The sequence below is a fragment of the Crocodylus siamensis genome, chromosome 2, assembly GCF_052110815.1.
Source record: "Crocodylus siamensis isolate JL-2025a chromosome 2, ASM5211081v1, whole genome shotgun sequence".
Lineage (NCBI taxonomy): Eukaryota > Metazoa > Chordata > Crocodylia > Crocodylidae > Crocodylus > Crocodylus siamensis.
Window position 1 is genome coordinate 80,080,549 of NC_143396.1, and position 22,430 is coordinate 80,102,978.

A 22,430-nucleotide genomic window follows, 5' to 3' on the forward strand; every position below is an offset into this window, starting at 1 on the left:
GTCTGTGGGCCCATTCTAGTCTGCAGATCAGCCCCATATCACTCATTCATCCTGGGTGGCTGGGGTTGACATTTCTGGCTTAAACAAAAGGAAAATAAGGTCAGAAATCTTTTATCCTTTTTGTGCCTACATAGCAGTTTTCCACCTGCGTTAGTGGAATGGGTGTACTTATACACAGTTTGTGTTTCTAATACTTGTACAGTTTAGACACACAAGCATATCCATATATCCAGTAGGCTGTTCACTGGCTGGGCAAGTATGTGGCCACATATGCAGGTACCTGAGTCTAAGTCCTAGAAAACATAAGGAGGAGAAGACTCTTCATGTTTTAGCCCCAAGAAGTGGGAGTGGTTAGGGTACTTGACCAGAAAGTAGGAGACTTAAAATTTGGCCCCTTCCCATAGAGGAAGTTTGAACTTGCGTCTCTTGGACTTCCCTGCACAGTGCTCTAATCATACTATGGCTAGAGACAGACATTCAGAAAGCCAGAGCCTAAATTGATTCAATTTTTGCAGGTTAGTCTAACCTGGCTAGGCTAAATGAGTTTGTAATTACACAGGCATCCCAGAAATGCAGGCACATGCCTGCAGTGGCTCAGGTTAAAAGCCAGGGGGGAAGTGGGGGGAGGGCTGCTAAAATAGCCCTCCCTTCTCTTCCACAACACTGAGCTGAGGGTGGCATGGCCAGGTCTGGGCAGGATGCCATGATTGGGGGGGGGTCTTCCCCTCCCCCTTCTGACCAGCCCAGCAGAGAAATGGTAACACAGTGTTTATCAATCCTAACTCAGTGTGTATCACCCTATTAAGAAAACAACAGAGGGACATTACCAGCTACCTACCGATTCTGCCTTTGTCCCATCTGCCACAGCACGGACCGCAGCCAGCATGTGGTCTGCTAACTAATGCTGAGATGTTTGTGTAAGGCAGAGGGGATGGGGCAATCTCTGCTTAGCAGGGAGTGGTGAAGGGAGTGGGGATGGGAGTGGGGGAGCAGGGGGAAGCCAGGAAGACGCCTGCAGTCTCTGTTGAGCTCCAGCTAGGGAGCAGAGGGGAGGGGCCAGCTCTGCTGTGGAGCAGAGATCCCAGCCCAGAGAGCATGCCAGGATGCTGAGGGAGTCTGGTTTAACTTAAAACAGCAAGGAGTCTGGGACAGCCATTGCATAAACCGGTTTGATCCAAATCAGTTAAGCCTGATACTACATACAACCAGTTTTATCTCAAACTGGTTTCAGCCATTTTCAAACTGGTTTATGTGCACTGAACATCTGTTCTGTTACAGGTTTAAACCAGTTTCTGATCACTTAAACCTGTTTACGTGTAATTTCTGTCCCTAGCCCATGAGTTAGGCCAGGGCTATCCAACTAGTGGCCAATAGGCCACATGTAGTCTCTGAACCCCGGCAGCAGCCTTTCCCACATGGAAAATCTATGGAGGCCCCTGGAAGGGGGATTCATTGGATAAAACTGATGGAAAGAAGTGGATAAGTTTCTGCCCCATTGGGAACAAATATCCAAGCTAGAACACAAGGCCTGGTCTGATCAGAGCAGCATTCCTTTCACTGAGCGACACACCCACTGGTCTCACATATCTCCAAATGAGAGCTCAGTAATAGAATTCCTCTCCTCTGACTGTTAATGAAATTGGATAATTGCACACTGCAGCAGTCACCAGCTTGCTATTCACAAGTAGCATCAAGAGATAGAACCACAATATCTCATCAAGATTCTCTTGGTTTTTAGAAGGAAAGGCATGTGCCAGTAAAGCAAGCTGACTGGGGGTATTCTCTTATCCACTTTTGCAAATAAAGTATATGAACTACTAGACTAGGTATAAGGGAGTACTGGCTCTACAACATGTCCTTACCCTTTCTGCATTACACACAAACCCCATTGTGTGAATTCAACAGGGTTTCAGCTCAAAAGGAAAGGTGGGGAATGGAACAGGGAGATCTGTCATGAATCTCCCATGCAGTCTAAAATCAACAGTGCTTATCACCCCAAGTTAACGTAGGGACCAATAGCAAGTTTCCATTAGCACTATAGAACTTTCTGCCTCCATAAAATTGTTCACCCCAGTGTCTGTGGCTAGGAAAACCCATTTGATTAAAACATTCTTTAAGAAATGACTCCTTACCATTCTAGCATTCTGTGGAATAATCAAGCAGTAGGGCTAATGTAGAAGCAGTTAACAATAACTTCCCAGTATATTCTTATTTTCACATTAGACCCCAGGGATAGTCTAAATTTCAACATAAGATCAGAGCTATTTGGATCCACAGATGCGTGAATAACAGATCGCTTTGTAAAATGGATGGAACAAGATGAAAAAAGGAGAAGAGAATTGGGGAGACACTAAATGTAAAAAAGGAAATGTTACTCTGACTTTTACCATTAAAACACATATATAACTATACATATATGCACACACACATATACACACACACACACATATTCAACAAGCTGACTAAAAAGCAAAAAAGATATTACTGAGAATGGGAACTATAGAGAATGTTAAAAGTGGAATAGAAAAAGTGACATGCCAATAGAGAAGACATTTAGGCTATGGGTATTGTTTTATATTATTTGAATTTTCCACCAAAATAACCCAGCCTTTTAATTAGGGAGTAAGTAAAATATTAATGGTAGAACATTATTGCTAAGCTGCTTGGAGGAAAAGTTTTCATTTCCTGCACTGTGTTTATTACTAAGCTAAAAGGGCTAATACATTATTTTCCTCTGTAGTTCATTCTTTTGGTAATATAAATGACAAGGCAAATAGTATTATTTTTACTTTAAAAAACATCTCTGAAGAGTCGTGTGTTAGATGTACATGTAAGAGGTAGGGGTATATGAAGTGGGCCGTATTCAATTTGGATTCGGATTCAGCCCGAATTGGGGACAGTGATTTAATTAATTGATTCAGATCACTGTCTTGATTCGATTCAGCTGAATCCAAATCTGAAGATTCACTGCTGATTCAGAGAATCAGTGATTTGGCCATAGACACAGCTTTAAATATTTTTTCTACATACCTTGAGGTACCAGGCATGGCTCGTGAATGGTGCGATGGTGAGGTGGATGAAGCATCCCACAGGAGGGCAGGGGGACACCCACATGCTTGTTGGCAAACCCAGGAGTGGACTAGAAGTACTTCCAGCCCATTTCCAGGTCTGCCGCCAAGCACACAGGGGACCCCTCCATGCCCTCCCGGCTCAGCAATCAGCCATAGGGGACCCTGGGTGCCTCCTGAGACCTAGGAGGCACCAGTCACTGAGCTGGGGGGGTCCCCCCCAAACGCTCCCCGGCAGACCCAGAAGTGGACCAGAAATGCTTCTGGTCCATTTCTGGGTCCACTGCCAAGCACACTGGAGACACCTCCCTGCTCCGTACTCTCATGAGATGCTCCATCTGCCCCAGCATCTCAGCAGTCACGAGCCACCTGGTACCTTGAGGTATGTAGAAAAAACATTTAAAGCTGTGTCTATGTCCAAATAATCAAATCTTTCTGAGTTGATTCAGAGGGTTCCAATTTGATTCGGAGAGATTAAAGGGTCTCCCGATTCGATTCGGCTTTGGAGATTCAGCCACCGAATTGGGCCAAATCTCTGCTGAATTGAATCAGTGACCAAAGCTTTGCACAGACCTAATAGGAAGAGAATGTTCCTTTCCCAAAGGACTTACATAGCACAAGAACCTTACTACCCAAGTAGTTTTAACATAGACTTGTCCACACAGAATGTAAAGGAGGAACAATGGCTGGCTAAACAGGCTTCAACATAATTTTATCCTGGTTTGCTGAACGTAGGAATACCCATTACACAAAGGATTAGTAAAGACAATTATGTAGGACAGGAGTACAGGAGATAATAATGTAGGAGCAGGAATGCTAAAGTAATCCAGCATGTAGGTGCTTGTACAGAGCAAAACTGAGGGCAAGGAAAAACTGTTTGCTTGGAGAGACTTCACAAGGGGAAAGGGAGCTGCTGCTGACCTAAGAGTAGCTGTTTTACTGTAACAGTTATGTGCAGGAGCCTGTAGAGATACAAACACAGAAAAATTGGTACTCCAATTTCAACCCTACTTCATCCAAGGTTAAGGTTAGTGCCTTTGTTACAGTGTCACATAACACTTGTCTAGCTACAGGCTTATGCACATGTAGCAGCTATGACATTACAGCTGCTGCACAGTCCTAGGCTAGGAGCAGAAGTTACACATAAACCAGTTTAAGTCATCAGAAATTGTTTTATATCATGGTTTAAACCTGTAACAGAACAGAAACTCCGTGCGTATAAATCAGTTTCAAAATGGCTGAAACTGGTTGAATGTAGTATCAGACTCTACTGATTTGGGTCAAATTGGTTAACGAAAGTTCTGTCCCATACCCCTTCCTGGTTTAAGTTAAATCAGAGTCTCCCAGCATGCTTTCCAGGCCTGGGCTGGGCTGTCTGCTCTAGCAGAGAAGGTGGGGGGAAGGAGGAAGCAGAAAGAGGCAGGGAGGCCCTACTTCTAGCCAAACCCTGGCTGGGGTCCAGGGCCAGGGAGGGGGACCCCAGCACTACCAGTGCCCCTCACTCCCAAACAAACCCCTCTTCCCTCAAGTACAGAGCTGCCCTGCTGCTAAACTTACTGGAAATTACCAGTGGCTGTGACTGTGGACTACAAACCTCAGGGTCACCTGGAAGCAGGAAGAGGAAGTGATGAGCAACCCTGCAGAGTCCTGCTTGTGTGATGCTGGATTGCAAATCCCAAAGATCTCAGGGGCAGCAGGAAGAGGAAGTGCCAGAGAGCTATGCTCTACTGCCCCCTGGCTTATGGCCTCAGCCACTTCAAGTATGTGGCTGCTTTTCCTGAATTAAAGGTAAATGTGTGTCCAGTTGTTTCTCAGTTTAATATCTGCAGTTTAGACTAACCTGCATAGACTGAATTGATTCAGCCTTGGGCTTTTTGACTGTCTGTACTTAGCCTTAAGCAGCAGCTCCCCTTCTGGTTTTAAAAATGCTGCAAGTGAGTATTTGTCAATAGTATTTAATAGGGTTACCATATTTCCAGGTCTAAAAAAGAGGACACCTGTTATGGGGAATGGTGGGGGGAAGAGGGGCAGTGACATGCCGGTGCCCTGCCCCTGCCCATTCTGTTGCCCCTCACACTCCTCCAGCCCTGCTGCTGCCCCTCACTCTGGACCCACTGACCCCAGCACTGCCAGTGCCCCTCACTCCCAAACAACAGTACCCTGCCCCTCACCCCTTGCTGGTGTCCTTCACTCTCAACCTGCAGCCCCCTGCTCCTGCCAGTGCCCTGCATACCCAACTGCAGTCTCCCATCCCATATGCCATGCCCCTCACTGCAGCCTTGTCAGTGCCCCTCACTCCAGACCCACACCTCCTGCACCCCCCCCAGCCCTGCCAATGTCCCTCAATCCCAACCTGCCCCCTCTGCCCTGCCCCCCAGCCCTGACCTGCAGCTCCCCAGCAGCTCAGGTAGTGCCTCTCACCCCTGATCTGTGGCCCCTGCCCCCCAAACTCTGCTGGTGCCCCTCACTCCCAACCCATGGCCCCCCCTACCCAGTGATGCTCCTCACTGCCAACCACAGCTCCCTGCCCCCCAGCCCTGCCTGCAGCCCTCACTCCTGGCCTGCAGCCTCCTGCCCCCAGCCTTGCTGCCTAAGCAGCTCCCATATTGGTCTCTTACTCTCCATCCCTTCCTCTGGCTATTTTTTGCTCTGCCACAAGGTAATTATTGGCTCTTGGGGTCATATGACCCCTGACAGCCAATCACCTTGCCCACTGCTTCCAACTGCAAGCAGCTGGCCCAGGAGGGCAGAGGAACAGCAAAAAACGTGGACATTTTGCTCTTATTTTAAAAACCCGCCCAGACACAGCATGGGGGGCAAAATAGAGGACATGGCCGGGAAAACCTGGACGCATGGTAACTCTATATTTAAGTGTGTGTCCCCTAGATTCAGAAAAGAAAAAGAAAGAAAAGAAAAATAAATCACTTACCTCAGAGTTCTAATCACTGATAAAATGTATAATAATGTAGAAAAATGGAAACAATTTATTCTGGGATTGAAATTGCTAAACTGTGTTTGTTATGCTATTTCCTGTTCATAACCCTACTTGATAACATAAATTTAAGCAGAAAACCTTTTTTACATAGCCTAACCTAAACAAGAAAGCTACTATCCTAACAGGGAAAAAATTGAGAGAGACAGTCCTGACACCTGAACAGCTTGTCAAACCTTCCTTTGTAGAGAGCACTATTTGGATTATAGCAGTAATTCTTAACCAGGGTCCCACAGCACCTTGGGAAGCCCTGAAATCCTTTCAAGGGTGCAGTGGAAGTGTCATATAATTTTAGTACTGTTACATGTGCAAACATGATTTACAAGATAAACCCAGAGATTTCAAATAGGAATCCACAGGGTTAAAACCATTCTGATCTGTCAATTGCAATGGAAGAATTTCTCTATTATTTTTCTGTAGTCAAAATATAAGTAAAAACTATGAGCTGGAAGGTGGGGGTGGGGGCGGGGTGGGGAGGGGGGGGGTACACCTTGAGCCTACTAGAAGTTTCTTGAGGCTGTTGAGGGGTAACTTGAATCTAAAAATGCTTAGAGCCAGTGTAGTAGAGGGAGAGTCATTACTACACCCAAACACACCTACATTTGTTTATGTTTCGTAAAAAGCTGTCAAAGCTCTGCTCTAGTGCACAGGCCTTCTTAGTTTTATAAAGGTGTCATAATAAGATTGTGGTAGCTCTTAGAGCAGAATAAATTGTATATTTCAAGGAGATGTATATATGAAAAATAGTTACAGTTTGAGTAACAAACTTTCTGGGTGGTTTAAAACAAAACTGCTGGTTTTTTGGCCTTTAAGGTAAGTTATTTCCATTATAAACCTCACACCTGGCAGACAGCACCATTTCTAAGTCTAATGAGCCAAGGGAATTGTTGCCTGTTTTAGCCTGTTCAGAAAATTGGCATGAAAAAATAATTAACTTTAAAGTGCATAACTTGTTGTTACAAATGAAAAATTAGGATTAATCTTTATTATAAAAATTGATTCTTATTGGGCACATCAGCATGTACATATGCTGCTGGATAGGTTTACTCAAGAATAATTTACTCTGGAGTAGGCATCTATCTACACATCTGCCTATTTGGGAGCAAATTTGCTGTTCCTGACAGCAGTCTACTCCTGCCCTCTCCAGCCCTGCACTGCCCACCCTGAAGCAGCCAGGGGAAGCTCTAGGCTCCCCCTGGGTGCTAGCCCAGGGGCTGGCAGGCAACATGGGGCCAGGAGACAGCTTTCTCTTGGTGGGGGCTGTGAGATTGCTCCCTGCCCCTGGGAGCTCCTGGCCCCAGCTTCTGAATTGGCAGCAGGGGGCTTGAAGAGAGCAGTGGGGGAGAGACAGGGTTCAGTCCTCTGGCCCAGTGGTTCTCAACCTTTGGTACCTTACATACCCCCTGCCAATCAACGCAGCAAAAGCGAAACCAGAAGTCCCACTGTGGTACTTCTGGTTTCACCACTGTGAGCCAAGTCCCACTTTTTCCTCTGTGGCCTGGGGCAAAGCAGCCTGCATGGGGATTTCCTCCCTATCCCCTGGCACACTGATGCTGTGGGGTAAAAGCCCTGGTGCACCGGACACGAGGGGAGGGTTGGCAGCCAGAACTTCTGGCCTGAGCACACAAAGACCAAAATGCAGCTCCCGTGTAACCCCTGCCCATGTCTCGCATACCCCCAGGGGTACTCATACCACAGGTTGAGAAACACTGCCCTGGCCCATTCCACTGGTGGGGCAGCTAGCAATGAGCCCGTGGCTAGGTGGGGATTCCCTGCCCAGGGGCACAGGGCTGGGAAAAAACTTCAGGGCTGGGACCTGTCCCTGACTTGGACAGTTCCTGGTTTGCCCCAGGCTGTGCAGGGAAGTCTGCAAGTGCAGCCTGGAGCTGGCTGGGGACTGCCCCAAATGGGACAGTCCTCAGCCAGTTCCAGGTTGCATATACACACTTCCCTGTGTAACCTGGTCTGGGGCAGGTCCGAGCCAGCTCCAGGCTGGGCAGGAAACTCTCCCTGTGCAGGGAGCTCCATGATCATGATCACAGAGCAGGGGTTGGGAGACTGCTTGTTGCTACTGCACAGTACGGCTGTGCGAAGCTTCAGGTGCAGATTCAATTTGGAGGAGATTCAGCCTGATTTGGCAGCTGAATCTCTGAATCAAGTCAGAAGACCAATAAAAAAGTCCAAATTGATTAAAAGCTCTCTGAATCAATTTTAAAAAAGATTTGGAGACCTTCAGAGATTTGGGCAGTCCCCACTTGCTGCTGCAGGGAGCTGGACCTGGACTCCATGCTGGTAAGTAGGGGGCAGGGGTGAGAGGCTGGAGGAAGGCGAAGGGGACCATGGGGAGACCCCCACCAGGCCCCTTGAGAACCTCCCGACCCCCACTTGCTCTCCTAGCCCACCCCCATGGCTGTCCCACCTGGACCCAGCTCCTGGCTCTTAAAAAAAAAAAAGTTTTTTACAGCCCTGGACTTCCCAGCTGCTGCAGCGGCTGTTGGGGTTTCTGGGGGCTCATGGCAGAGCCTCCCCATAGCATGGGGCAGTGGGGGACAGTGGGGATCACACCCCTGCCTGGCAGGAGCTGGTGAGTTTGAGGTTCGTTTTTTTTTTTTAAGAGCTGGGGCCAGGCAGGGCATCCATTGACAGGGCTGGGAGAGTGGGGGGGATGGGACCTGTTCGATTCAGAGATTAAGCTGATTTGGCAACAGCCGAATCTCCTAATCAGATTTGGCTGAATTGATTTGGGACAGTGATTCAAATCACTGAATGTAATCACTGTCCCCCGAATTGGCTGAATCTGAGTCCAAAGTGAATACTAGCTGCTTCCCACAGGCCTACTGCACAGTAGCGTTGGCGTTGCAGTTCGTGCCTGCTTATGTTAAGTCACTATAGCAAAGAGCTGTGGTGACATAGCTCACCACTATGGCAATGAAGCAGGTCACATAGACACCCAGTAATTTGCTCTACTGTGGAGTAAAGCATCTTGTGTAGATGCACCCATTGAGTAGAAGATGATATTCATGTATATACTCATGATAGGCAAGTCTCAAGTTATTCTCTGCTATATTTAGGTAGCTTATGAGCAGGATGTCTAATAAGCTTTGTGCCATGGGCAAAACTCTGCCAGAGAACAGGGGGACCACTGAGTGCCAGAGGAGTCTTACCTGCCCCGGGAACTCAGAGTCTGTAGCTGCTGCTGCAGTGTGATCTGCACCTGACCTGCTGTTGCTACTACATTGTGGCAGCTCAAAGTTCCTGCATTTGGCTACTGCTGCTGCTGTTGCCACAGCATGGACTTCCTTGGAAGGCCACCAGTTTGAAGCTTGGGACTGGTGTCCTGCTGGCCATAAGTTTGACACCCTGGATTTAAAGGCCTGATTTTCCTGAATTCTAGCAGGGTGTGGCGGTAAAGTATTTATGCTGTCCTGTTACCTCTCTAGAGGTTGTGTTTAAACCCCACTCTGGGCTCATGTCAAAGGCTGGCCCAGATGTAAATGAGAACCTGATCATTTAGGCTGGGGAATCAACGGTGGCTGGATGTGATGCTAACCACATCATTCTCTCATGTATTGGCTAAGACGCCTTCACCACACTAGCCCAAATAGCTGTTAGACTTGGATGAATCTCACAGTTCTAGAAAGCAATGTTATATACTGCCTAATTTGAAGGGCCATGTAAGGAACAAAGATCAAGCTAGTAGAGGCTACTCAGGTACAGTGCCTAACAGTATTCTACTTATCTACTGTTGTATGCTCTGAGCATATCTTTGAAAACTAGATGGCAAAATTCAAAGATATCAAAAGTGTCAGCTGGAGTCAGGTACATCGTGGGCTTGAAATGAGGAAAAAATACAGTTTGTAGATACTTGTATCTTAGATATAGTTTATATATAATGAATAACCTATATATTAAACCTAAAGGCAAAACATCCATAAATGTTAGCACCCAGAGAGGCTGTGTGCATTTTGGAGGAGCTGTTGGTTGTAGCTCTGCTGGTCTAAGGACATAGCCAGACAAGGTTCTTTGGGTAAACATGTCCTCTGGCTGAAGAAAGGTGTTTATATCTGAAAGCTTGCAAAGAAGAATTTTCCCAACTATTTTAGTCCGTCTAATAAAAGGTATCAGATTTACCCAAAGAACCCTGTCTGTCTTTTGCAGGAACTGTAACTTTGCCTGCTTACTCTCTTTTAAAGACCTGATTTTCCAGGGCTTTAGCAGGGTGTAGTTATCAGAGCAGTTAAAGCATCTTGGAATGACTTGAAAGGTATGAGTTCAAGCCTTGCTTTATACTTGTCCTAAAGCACCTAAATATTCAGCTTGAAACACAGAAATTCTGAACCTCTCCCAGCGCCATTGAAATGAGAAAGTTGATAGGCATTCAGCACCTTAGAAAAATAGACCACTTGTTGAGGTGCCTAAAGTCTTAATCCTTTAATGAGCTCTTCCTCTGTAGCTACACAAAGTCCCATTGTCTGAGCTGAGCAGGCTTTTTGCACAATTCTGACCTGATATGACTGAAGAACAAGTCCACAAAAAGATATTTGGGTACCTGAAGTCTGCTTAAATCCAAAACTGCGATCCCAATATGCTGACTCAGCAGTTGCCTACCCTAAACGTTCCTAAAACTAAGAAGTTCAATCTTAAAGTCCCTTGGGCATTTAGAAATGCAGTTCTGTACTTATGAAGAACTGCCCTGGCCTGGCCTGAGCTATCATGGACCTGTGCACAGATTCAAAAAAAGATTTAGGAATTCTAGTCACTTTTCAGTTGAATTTACCAGTGTGCACCTTTTTTTCTAATTTTGTGCAATTCAACACAGTCCCACCTAAAAGTTTATGTTCATGATTAGCAGTGTAGCAATGCAGCTGGGTGCCTGGGGCACAGGGGCAGTGGTAACTTCCAGCTGCTGCTGAACCACTGGTGTGTTTTCATGCTTGCCAGTAACAGCCATTTTTTTTCACCTCTTGCCTAAATTGATACCTGGGGTGGTTACACCAGTTGCTCTATTCTAATTATACCACTGCTTATGACAAATTGCTGGTATTTCATAGCATATCCCCACTTTCTAGCACATAGGTGAGAACAGACCTATGAATGGGAAAGTATACTCACTATACACAGAGTGAGAAGTAGGTCAGTATCTGAATCTTGCTGACAAGGAAGAATGTGAAGGTAAAGGTGAAAAGATTCCTCTATGTACATTGTACAGTTCTTTGAAGACTCTCAGTGAACTAAGTTTTATTAATATTAGGTAATCTTACCCGAGTATAACAGTCTTGGCAAATCCATTTAAAATAGATACTTAAAAATCTGGGGACTATGGTTAAGTATAGACAGTCAAAAGGCCCGAGGCTGAATCGATTCAATCTTCACAGGTTAGTCTAGCTGCATAGATTGAACTGATAAGCAAGTGAACAGACATTCACTTCTTATCCTGGAAATGTAGCTACATGCCAGCAGTGGCCCAGACCACAAGCTGAGGGGTGCTAGAGCATACCTCCATGCTTGGCTGGAGAAGACAGCTTGGGCCAAGGCTAGCTTGTTCACTCCGGGGAGTGTGTGTGTGTGTGTGGGGTGGGGGGAGAGGGGTTGCAGGGGAGTTGCAAAGCATCCTGGGATGCTGGAGGACTGTGACTTAACTTGAATCTGGAGGGGATTTGGGACAGAAGTTCAATAGAAGTTTAACCTAAATCAGTTAAGACTGATACTACATCCATCTAGGTTTATTAGTTTATTAGTTTCAACTATTTTGAAAGCAGTTTATGTACACTGAACTTCTTTTGTGTTACAGATTTGAACCAGTTTCTGATCACTTATACTGGTTTTGTATAATTTCCATCCCTAGCTTATGAGTCCAGATCCAAACCATCTGGACAATTCATATTTTTGAATTGGCCTGTCTCTGACAACACTGACTGAACTCACTGAATAATCATGGTTCATTCTGAAATGTGCGTTAAGAATACATATAGTGAAAGAGCTTTGTAGTGCCCTCTGGTGTTGTTCACTAAAGAAAACTAGATAGTACAAATTCTTTTTGCTTGTGTAATGATAGAGTGACCTCTTCAGCAAAATGAATATGATTACAATAAGGCCACTGGGAAAAAAAATGATTGGCATCAGATTGAAATTGTTATTCCTTGGTGGGGTACATATCACAATATATTTATTTTCTTAAATCACCACTTCATTGTTGATATTAAAGGAGCTGGAGAAAAATGCAGTTAATTTTCTTCTCAATGCCTTGTCCTGGAACAGCACTGACATTTTAAAAATGTCTTCTAGGCTAGGGACAGAAGTTACGCATAAACTTAAGTGATCAGAAACTGGCTTAAACCTGTAACAGAACACATATGGTTCAGTGCACTTAAACCATAAACACAATGACTGGAACCTGTTTAAGATAAACCTGGTTAGATGTAGTATCAGACTTAACTGATTTAGGTCAAACCAGTTTATGGAACTTCTGTTCCAGATTCCTTCCCAGTTCAAGTTAACTCACAGTCCTGCAGCATCCTAGGATGATTTATCGCCCTGGGCTCTGCTGTCTGATCCAGTGGGGCAGGGCTGACCCCACCCTTCAGCTCACAAGCCTGGAGTACTATCACTGCTCCAGCTGGCTGAGAAGGGGGTGGGAAACCTGGCTGTAAACCCCAATTGGAGCCTACCTGACAGGGGTGGAGCAGGGGGTGGAGCAGCTCCTCAGTCTTTTCCCTTGCTCCATGCTCAAGCGGAGAGGTGGGGGTGTGTGGCCAGATGCTGGCCAGGCTGGCAGGCTGAGAAGAATGAAGGGAGAGGGGTTTAAATCCCCTCTCCCCCCTGAACCTCAGTGTGCCACCATCTGGCTGTGTCCCCCCACTTCTCTGCTCAAGCGAGGAGAAGGGGAAAAGCCAGGCAGGGGCTGCTTTGCCGCTGCCAGGCAGACCCTAGCTGGTATCCCTTGCAGGGCAGGTTTAACATATCACTAACTGGATAAGCACAACATCTGTAATGATTCTAATAGGAATGTAAATATACTATTAAAAAATTAAGTTTTTGAACACATCTTCCCAATGCTGTGTTTTACATGCATGTTTCTGCAGCCAGGGGCACAGAAATACAAGAATACTGCCTCTCTCTTCTGACAGACAAAGTAACAACAGTGACCCATTGCTATGATATAACTAGAGGCTGTGTTCCAATCATTTAGATCAGTGCTTATACTTCTGTTCTATAAACTGGAATAATAAAAATATGAATAAGGAATATTATGCATTTCATTTATGGTACACTTGCATTGCCTGCAATGGGGCTGTCCAGCTTATAGTCTGCATGCTGCATGCGCCTGGCAAAGGGTTACTTTGAAGCCTCTGGGCTCCCACCCGGCCACTGCCCTCACTATTGCTCAAGCCACAGAAGTAGTTGAGGTGTCTGAGTTTCTCCTCCCTCCTCTGGCTTTTGCTTCCTTCCTTTGTATCAGTGGGTAGTGTGCCACAGCAACACCTGCAAAGCTGGGGAGCTGATGGTGGCAGTGCAGTGTGGTATGGTGGAAGGGGTGCTCTCATGGCACAGCCAACACTGCCTTGTGGCCCTCAGCCACTTAAAGCTTGGACAGCCCCACTCTACAATTTGATTGCTAATTTTTAATAATATGTCTGGCTTGATTAAAAAGACTCTGGCTTCTAACTTTTCCACAATTCCCTGCCTTTTAACACTTGCCTTTTTTTTTACACAATTCATTCTCATTTGCTATTCAATTTAAGGAAGTACAGCCATTCTGAAATGCTTTTATGAAAAATAGCATGTTGCAATGGAGTGAAAAATGTGTTTCAAGATAACTTCTTTGATCTGACCGTCTTTTTTGTTGAGGGCATTTACGAATGTGTCCAATCTAAGTTTTTACTTAGACATAAAATATTGTTAGAAGCCTTTCAAGGAAATGCATCTGTAAAATCAAGGAATTTCCCCTTCTATAAGGTTTCTTATATTTTTCTGGATGGTTCCTTTTTCCACTGTTGAAGACATTCCAATGAGGTTATGGTGGTGTAGGTTGTAGCCGTGTTGGTCTAAGGACATAGGCTGGCAAAGTTCTTTGGGTAAATCTGATATCTTTTATTAGACGAACTCAAGTAGGTGGAGAAATTCTTCTTAGCAAGTTTTCGTGTTTAAATACCCTCCGTCAGGCTGAGGAGGCATCTGCAATTGGTATATACTCTTCCAGGAAGAGCTCTTCTAGGAAGAGCACATACCAACTGCAGACGCTTCCTCAGCCTGATGAAGGGTATTTAAACCTGAAAACGTGCTAAGAGTTTGCCCAACTATTTAAGCTGGTTTAATAAAAGATATCAGATTTACCCAAAGAACAAGGTTATGGCATATTTCTATTTATAATAATAATTCCTCACTTTATATTTCACTGTTACTTATCAGTGTGTTTTATTTATTGTTTTTTTGTCTCTGGTATTCACTACAAGGAATAAATTCTCTTGGCTGACTTCCACACTCCCTCCACATCCTGCTCAGTGAGCTGTTTACCTTAGAAGATGAGCCTGCCTTCTGGGTCTCAAATGCAGCTCTGAATTAGGTGCTTAAGCTCAGAGAGTACTTTGTTTCCTATCTGCTAGTTCTTGGAGCCTCCTCACTCTGTATCCAGGCTCTCAGAATTGCTCTTTGAAGGTGCCTAATTCTCCCTGTTGTTTGATTTTTGCCTATAGTCCCTACGCCCATAAGTCTGTCTAAAGCAGTGGTTCTCAACCGTGGCTCATGACTCAAATGAAGGTTGTGGGGACAATACTGACGGTGCCGCACAGAAAAGAGGAGCTGCACCATGAGCTGGGAGCTCCCCTGTCCCTGGGCTGCTGCTGCTGCCACACTCCGCTCCCAGCAGCGGGGTGCAGGAAAAAAAAGGTTGGGAACCATTGGTTTAAAGAGACAACATGCTGATAAAGTTTCAGGACTGACATCCAACAAAAAGGGAAGTGGTAAATTAGCCTGCCTCGTTAATGTCAGCATATTTAGTTTAAATGTTTTTAACAATGTGAGTGTTTTGTTAATTTTCCATACTTTGAAAGGCCAGGTTATAAGGCCTGTTTGACCTACCTAGTTTTACTAAAAAAGGTAAGGCTTATGGCTGTGTATATGACCTGGGGAAAATAGCTTATAATTTTCATTTATCTTAGAAAAGAACACTGTCAAACAGTTAAGAAACAACTTTGCCCCAGCTTAAACTTTTTAGACATCAGTGTTTTTTCAATATTGGTGTTTACAAAGTAGAAAAAAGAATCTATGCTGTTAATCTATGAATCTTCCTATTTTCTTGTCTGCTACTGGAAAAGCAGCTAAACAGTCAGCAGGGGGAGCCGAGACTTATTAGTAACCTGTTCACAAGCCAGCTTTGATACCAGTGATGGGTTTGCCCTGCCTGCTAACAGTGAAACCTACATCGTATTTTAAACTTGCCTGAGTTGAATTAGACTTAGAAAGGGACTTTTCTAAACTACTCCAATACAGCCACTGCTATAACTGTATCTACAGTTGACAGAACATTATTTGTAGTTTTGAAACTTACTTGGGGTCTCCCACATGTATAAAATAGTTACTTTACCAATTTACATTACAGGTTGCATTAGTATAGTTATGCAGGATAAGGTCAAGGAAGACAGGTAACAGATTGGAGTCTCTACTCCCCACTCCAAACTCCTTTTTGCTATCTTGCTGGCAACTAACTTTCCTATAGTATGCTATCAGCCAACAGCCCCCACCTATCATGTTTACTTAGAATTAACTAAGTGAATGAAGCACTTTTGTGATTAGTAATGAAATATACTTGGGTTGACACTCTTAGAATGTAACTTGGGTACTGAAGCTTTAATTTGCCTTCTTCAAGCTGAAGTTAACATAGGAGTATTTTTCCTTTTAAAAATTTATAGAAATACATGCAAAATCCTTAAAAATGCATGATTACCTTGACTGCATGCATCAGTCATTTGTAAATAGTCAAATTAACTCACTCAGCCCAAACCAAATAATGCTTTTTTTCTTTATCTGCAACATCACTAGTCTTTTTTCATCAGGTGAGTCTGACTAATTCAATGTGCAGGTTTGAGCTAGGGGAGTGATTCAGTTGCACATGTCTGCAAGGTACCCTTGTTTCAGTGGTGAGTTTAGATTAAGCATGCTTTTAAGTGTGTATTTTTCCAGACTGGTTTCATGGAAACAAAACTACTACATGGGAGAGCTGGAGATGGGGCTGGACAACTTGTAACCTGTAGTTTGGTCATTTGAACACTGAGCTGGTTCAAATCCCCTCTTCCCATGCATCTGGTTTCAAATCTACTTTAGACGAGTGGGAGGAGGGTTTGGGGGTAGGGCACCCAGGCCAGAGGTCCTTGCTCCTGGATCCCTCCTGTGGCAGCCACTGAAGCAGCTGGGAGGGGAGAGGGCTGCCAGGGTCTGAAAAGCCCCCACCAGAGGGGCTTTCCCTCCCACCATGTGCTGTGCAGACCCTGGCTAGGGGGACTGGAGGTCTGTTCCCTTGCCCCCCACCATCCCTATGGGCTGGCAGACACAAGCAGAAAGCAGGTTAAGGAGCAGAGGGGTGAGGCAGTCCCTGCTCCAGTGGAGCCGGCATCATAGCTGCAAAGCATCTTGGGATGCTGGGAGACTGTGAGTTAACTTGAACCAGGAAGGGATCTGGGACAGAAGTTCCATAAAATGGTTTGACCCAAATCAGTTAAGTCTGATACTACATCCAACCAGGTTTATCTTAAACCAGTTTTGGTAATTTTGAAAGTGGTTTATGTGCACTAAAATTCTGTTACGTTACAGGTTTAAACCAGTTTCTGATCACTTAAACTGGTTTGTGTGTAACTTCTGTCCCTAGCCATATAGCTCCAGGCTGAGCCTTCTTCCAGTCAGGTGAGCTTCTCATTAGCTCCCTGCACCACCTGCAAACAGCCATGCAGGCTGCTAGCTCCCTTACAGGAGGAGGCACACCCCAGTGCTCCACTATACAAATGAAGGCAAAGAAATTAATACAGGTGTAGGTTACAGCAACAAATCTAAAGAAATGGGAATATCTGATCATTTTATAAACTATACTATGCAAATGGTAGGCCCCTGGCAATACTGCTTCCCAGAAATAAAGTTAGAAGATGACAACCATTGTTTATGAGCACTGTAATAAAACCAAATGCTTACCTGACATGAGGTATTGGATTTCCAGCGACTCGGCAAGACAACAGCACCTTGGTTCCTTCAGCAACTTCCTGGCTTTTGAGTTTCTGGATAAATCGAGGAGCTGAAGACTTCTGACCCCCTACATTGCTGAGCTGGTGGTGTAAGACAGTTTCATTCTGCTGGGTGACATTTTTTTTCTCATGGAAGGGCTCTCCATTTTGATGTTCACCAGATAACTCTATCTCCGATTTACTCTTTTCATATGTTTCACCAGGGATCTGGCTCACTGTGGCATTCATCATGGCCAACTGTTTCTTTTTAGGTGACAGGTATCCACTGTCTGGGGAAGAGGAGTCCCCATCAGGACTCCTGCCTCTTGTCTTTGCGGCTTCTCTAAATATGGAAGAAAGTTCTTCAATGAATGTGGCAGCCTTGTCACACAACTTGCTCTTGAAAGGAGCATCTCCTTGGAGCACTGATTTGGACTTTGAACTTGTCTTTTGCAGACTTGGACCACATTTCTGTGAATTTTTGAGACTCCGAATAAAACTGGGACTAGCTGGTAACAAGGGTGAGATGTTTGCTTCCTTCCCAGAAAAAAAACTGCTTGCTGTACGAGGTGACATGGGTGATTGCTGTATCAGTTGCTCTTGAAAAGTTTGAGGTGTAATTGACAGTGAAATTGGGCTCCTTATTTGAGGCCTCCCTAAAGCTTCTTGTTCATGCACTTTGGTCTCCCTAGAAGATGCATTTTCTGATGAGATTGGAAGTGAAGTGTTAAAATAATGAGTGAACTCCTGTTCTGTATTTTGATCCTCTTTCTTAGAATTAGCAATAGCTTCCCGGGCTAGGTCAAGGCTCTTATTTATTTCCTCCTGGCTGAGAAAAGCAGAAAGCTCATTTGAAAATTCTCCATCATGCATGTCTGATAGGGAATCATAAAAAGTGTCATGGGATGAAGAAGCCTCTGATGTGTTTACAGAGTATCCCTCATGGGATCTTTTCTCTGAAGAGTAAGCCTCCTTCAGCATTAAAGATAGAGGCACTGTTTGCTCACAGCTTCTGTCTTGCATTCTGGAAGAAAAAATGAATAAAATTCCCATAAAAAAGTGAACACCTTAGGTACATGCTCTTTTCATTTAACTGCAGGTTCTTTACTTACAAATAACTGGATATGAAACCTGGAGTTGCAGGGGATGGGTGGGAATTAGATCTCGCAATGCAAGGACTGTGGGTATCATGATCATTTATTTCATTTTAGAACAAGCCTGATCCTGAACCAAGAGTTTACGTAAAAACGAAATATTTCAGAACTATGTTACCTGCATGTAACCAGATTTCAAATTTGCAAATGCTCTTTTCCTAAGCAAACTTAGCTTCTCCGCTAAGTGATTCATTTCTTTCTGATAATGCTTACCCATTCCACAGTTGTGTGTTTAGGTTTATGTTTCTACTAGGAGGGAATTAATCTCCTTCTACTAAGAGGGAACTTTTCAGAGTGTGACTTGAATATTCCTTGTGGAGTGATGGGCAGATACTATGTCCATCTTGGGAAGTTTTTAGCCTGCTCAGTAGGGTGGGTGGTGGTTGTGCTGGGTGTACCACTGACTTAGTAAAATACAATCCTAGCAGTGATGTCCAAATTCTGCATGGCAGAATATATATAATGAGATTTAATATTTTCTTTGCATGGTTTTCATTTGTTTGTTATCCATTGGTTGTAGTAAATAAAAAGAGTTAATTCTGGACTTTTTGTTTCATTTATTCAAGTATCCCACACAAGGTGCTGATGGTATGTGTGTATACGTATATACTGCACCTAGAGAGGTTTTGCACTTAATATTGAAGAATCCTTATACCTGCACCCCTTTCCCCATAGAATATCATTATAACTCATAGTGTACTGTGAAGCCAAATCACAACAAGTGAATACTGTGCTGGCTTAAGCCAATTATATTCATATTTGGATCTCTGAGCTTAGGATGTTCCTAGAATATCCTTGATTAGAATTTACATGCTTTTTCTTTTGATTAACTGTATGTTTATTACTATTATTATAATAGTATTTCCTGTCTGATACCTGTTTACCTATTATCCCTTCTTTCATCCCTGTTGGAACTTGCCTGTTTCAGTGGCATGATCCCAAATATTGATAATTTCTCTAAATGGGATATCAGATAACCATTCATTGTAGATATTGTACACTACTCCAGAAGAGTATTATTCATATTTTTCATGTACCACCCAGCACCAGAAAAGTATTCGTACAAGGTACAGAAGTTTCCATATACCCCTCAATTTTTCCACAGCATTTTTTAAGGAGAATGATATTCTCTGTCAGATCTCATTCCCTGCTTGTTTTGTTCAGGAGGAAGAAAACTTGTATTTCTCCTAGGTGGAAAGATCCACAGAAAACTCCAAGTGTTCAAATGTGTTTGAATTCCTGGATGCTACTTTGGTGACAAGTTGGTCCCAAGAATGATAATTACAGGTTTGACATCATCATTAAGCAAACAGTATTTTAAAATAACCTTGATTATCGTCATTTTATTGTAATTCTTTCCATGAGAGTTTAATTTTCTAAAATTAGATTGTTTTAGCTTTGCATTTTCACTGTATGTCCTATTGCATTTTTCAGTGACTGATAGATGGCTTGATAGTCATGTGATGCACTCGGATGTATTTTACATCAGCTTGTGCAAGCTCAAATTACTTTTAGTTACCTCACTGAGGCTAACCCAGCATGTAATCATTAACTGACTGATAGATTGTTTGAATTCTTGGACCAGTATGTGCACCTCTTGCTATCTCTTCTCTCTCTGTATGTCCTGCCAATGAATTACAAGCAAGCACATAAAAGGGAAGTATATGGAAACCAAAGTGTTTTATATTTTGGAAAATGAAGCAGAGTTTTTATAGACTGAGTCCATAGGCTTAGTCTTTACTGCAATTAGATCAAAGAGATTCCCTTTGCTCCTGTTTGCATCAAACAACCATGGCAATGAATTGTTACAAAATCTAAAAAAGTAGATATATATAACCAAATACATCTTTGCACTTTACAAAATTAACCTGAGAAGCAAGGCTAACAGTTGGTCCTGAGGCTCAGCTGTTAAGGCACCTGGATATAGGCCAGGATAGCAAGGGTTAAATTAGTAGCATTTGTGTCTCCAGGACAGTTATTTTTTTAAAACCTTGCATAAAAATGTATAAATATGCTCTTTTGCTAGAAGGATAATTCATTGCTTTTAAATGCACTCTGCTTCATAACTATGTCTTGGCTAAATCTGGTTAATTCTCCAACTCCTTCCAATTCATGCTCACATCCTCAAGGTTACATATTGTTTGTCACCACATGGTGTTCTGTTGCTTCAGTGGGATGTAAATCAGAGCCGCATTCAGCTCATTGCCCCTTGCCATGACTGCAAATATTAAGTTTATATTAAAATACAAATATTGTAAACTGGCAGACCTGCTACAGCTATTTGACCTTTATATCATTTTGCATCTGATTTATGTACCAAGAATGGTTTACATATATTTAACATAATTCTCAAACTTCACATTTGAGGATCTGGTTAAACAGAGACAAAGCAGCTGGATATCCAAAAGTAAGTCATATCAGTAAAAATTACAAGTACCCAGCACTTCTGAAAAATCTGGCTACTTATTTGGTGCCTAAATATGGATATAGATTTCAAATTAGGTATCCAGGTTTGAAAATTTTGATCTGAAGACATTTTCAACTTCCATTTTAATGTAACTCTCCTCCAGGGAATCCAAAGTGCCCTATAGAATAACTGGCTTATTTAAATCACAGTTAAGTAAAGTTAAAATAACAGTAATCATATCAAGTAGCATATAAGATCATAATTAGAAATATCTAATGCTATTTTTGGCTTCTCCTGGTTAGACTAGAGCATATTTATAACACTGCTTTGCACATCTTTCTAATGAGTAATGATAGAACAATGTACTATATAATTTTAAAAGCAAAAATAAAATTTTACATATATGTTATTTAGACTTTTTAGCTTTATTTAAGCACAAACTATTTCTGTGGGTCAGTTTTTTCTCATATAAACTATTGTAGATATTCTAAGCATTAACACGGAAGACTGCTATTATAATCTGTGATATTCCTATAGGGACAATCATTTTCATAGTTTTAGAAGATATAAGAATACTTTATCATATTTAAACATCCAGTTACTGTAGGTTAGCATGGGAAAAAATACTTTTATTTCCTCACTGAAATAAAAAGAAAAATAATAAGTGGACAAATACAAGTATCTGAAAATTTGGGAAAACTACACAAACAAAAAATATTTTGCTGTTTAAGAGAAAAACAACAAAATCAAGCAATTTCAAAGAGTAACAATATAAGGAAAATGTCTAATAATGTTGTAGAAACAAGCAAGAAAAAAAAATTAAGGTTCTTGAAACCCTTTGCTGTTATCCCTCTCCCAAACACTATAAATTAAATTTTGCAAACAAATATATTACAGACCTTATGAATGTTAGGCCAGTTTGAAGAATATCAAATATAATTTATTTCAGATAAGGCTGTTCTTTTCTTCTTTGTCTAAGAAGGTTGAAAGTTGCTTTAGCTATTCACTAAAGATTGCTTGGTCCGCAGTAAGCATCGAGGCAACTGTGGCCTGTGAGTTACATCTGTCTTCCGTGACTGTGTAATTCTTACCCCACTCATCTATATTTGGTAGCTGAACTCATGTTTCAGAATTCCAGCAGAAGGGACGTTTGGCCTGGAAGCGACAACACGTTCTGTCACTAGGTCCTTAGAAATTCAAGGAACTTAAGCATTGAAAGCCTCCATTTTTGTTCTATTGAAGACAGAATTTCAGATTGCTTTTTTACAGTATTCAGAAATCTTAAAATGTAGCCCTTGTTTACAATCAAGGTGCCTCCATTCACCAGAAATACACAGTACAATGCAGCATGCAATTTTAATATGGAAAAAATGACTTCCTTATAAGGAGTTTTATCTTAATATTTTTGTTTTTTTTCCTGCAACCTTAAATCAAAAGGAATCAGCTTCTCTAGTTAAAATATTTGTAGGCTAAGTCAATAGTTCTCATTCCATTAAAATCTTCTAATGCAGGGGTGCTTAACCACAGGCCAGATCTGATTTATGGAATCATGTGGTTCAGCCTCTGGTGCTACCTAGGAGTCCAAAAATTTGGTGATAGCTG

General features: G+C 42.9%; 1 protein-coding gene across 5 annotated transcripts in view; it reads right to left on the minus strand.

Annotated features, from left to right (window-relative positions):
• PALLD (palladin, cytoskeletal associated protein) overlaps positions 1–21,873 on the minus strand; it is a 340,183-nt gene extending 318,310 nt beyond the window's left edge. For 3 of the 5 annotated variants that reach the window (XM_090036231.1, XM_090036229.1, XM_090036230.1), the window contains exons 1-2: positions 21,728–21,871; positions 17,239–18,291 (exon numbers count right to left, since the gene is read on the minus strand). In XM_090036231.1, coding sequence (XP_089892357.1) covers positions 17,239–18,290 — 1,052 coding nt within the window. In that variant the 5' untranslated portion in view covers position 18,291; positions 21,728–21,871. Of the gene's footprint in view, positions 1–17,238; positions 18,292–21,727 lie in introns of all 5 variants that reach the window. The other 2 variants (XM_090036228.1, XM_090036232.1) reach the window with 2 other exon arrangements.
• Positions 21,874–22,430: the final 557 nt, after the last annotated feature.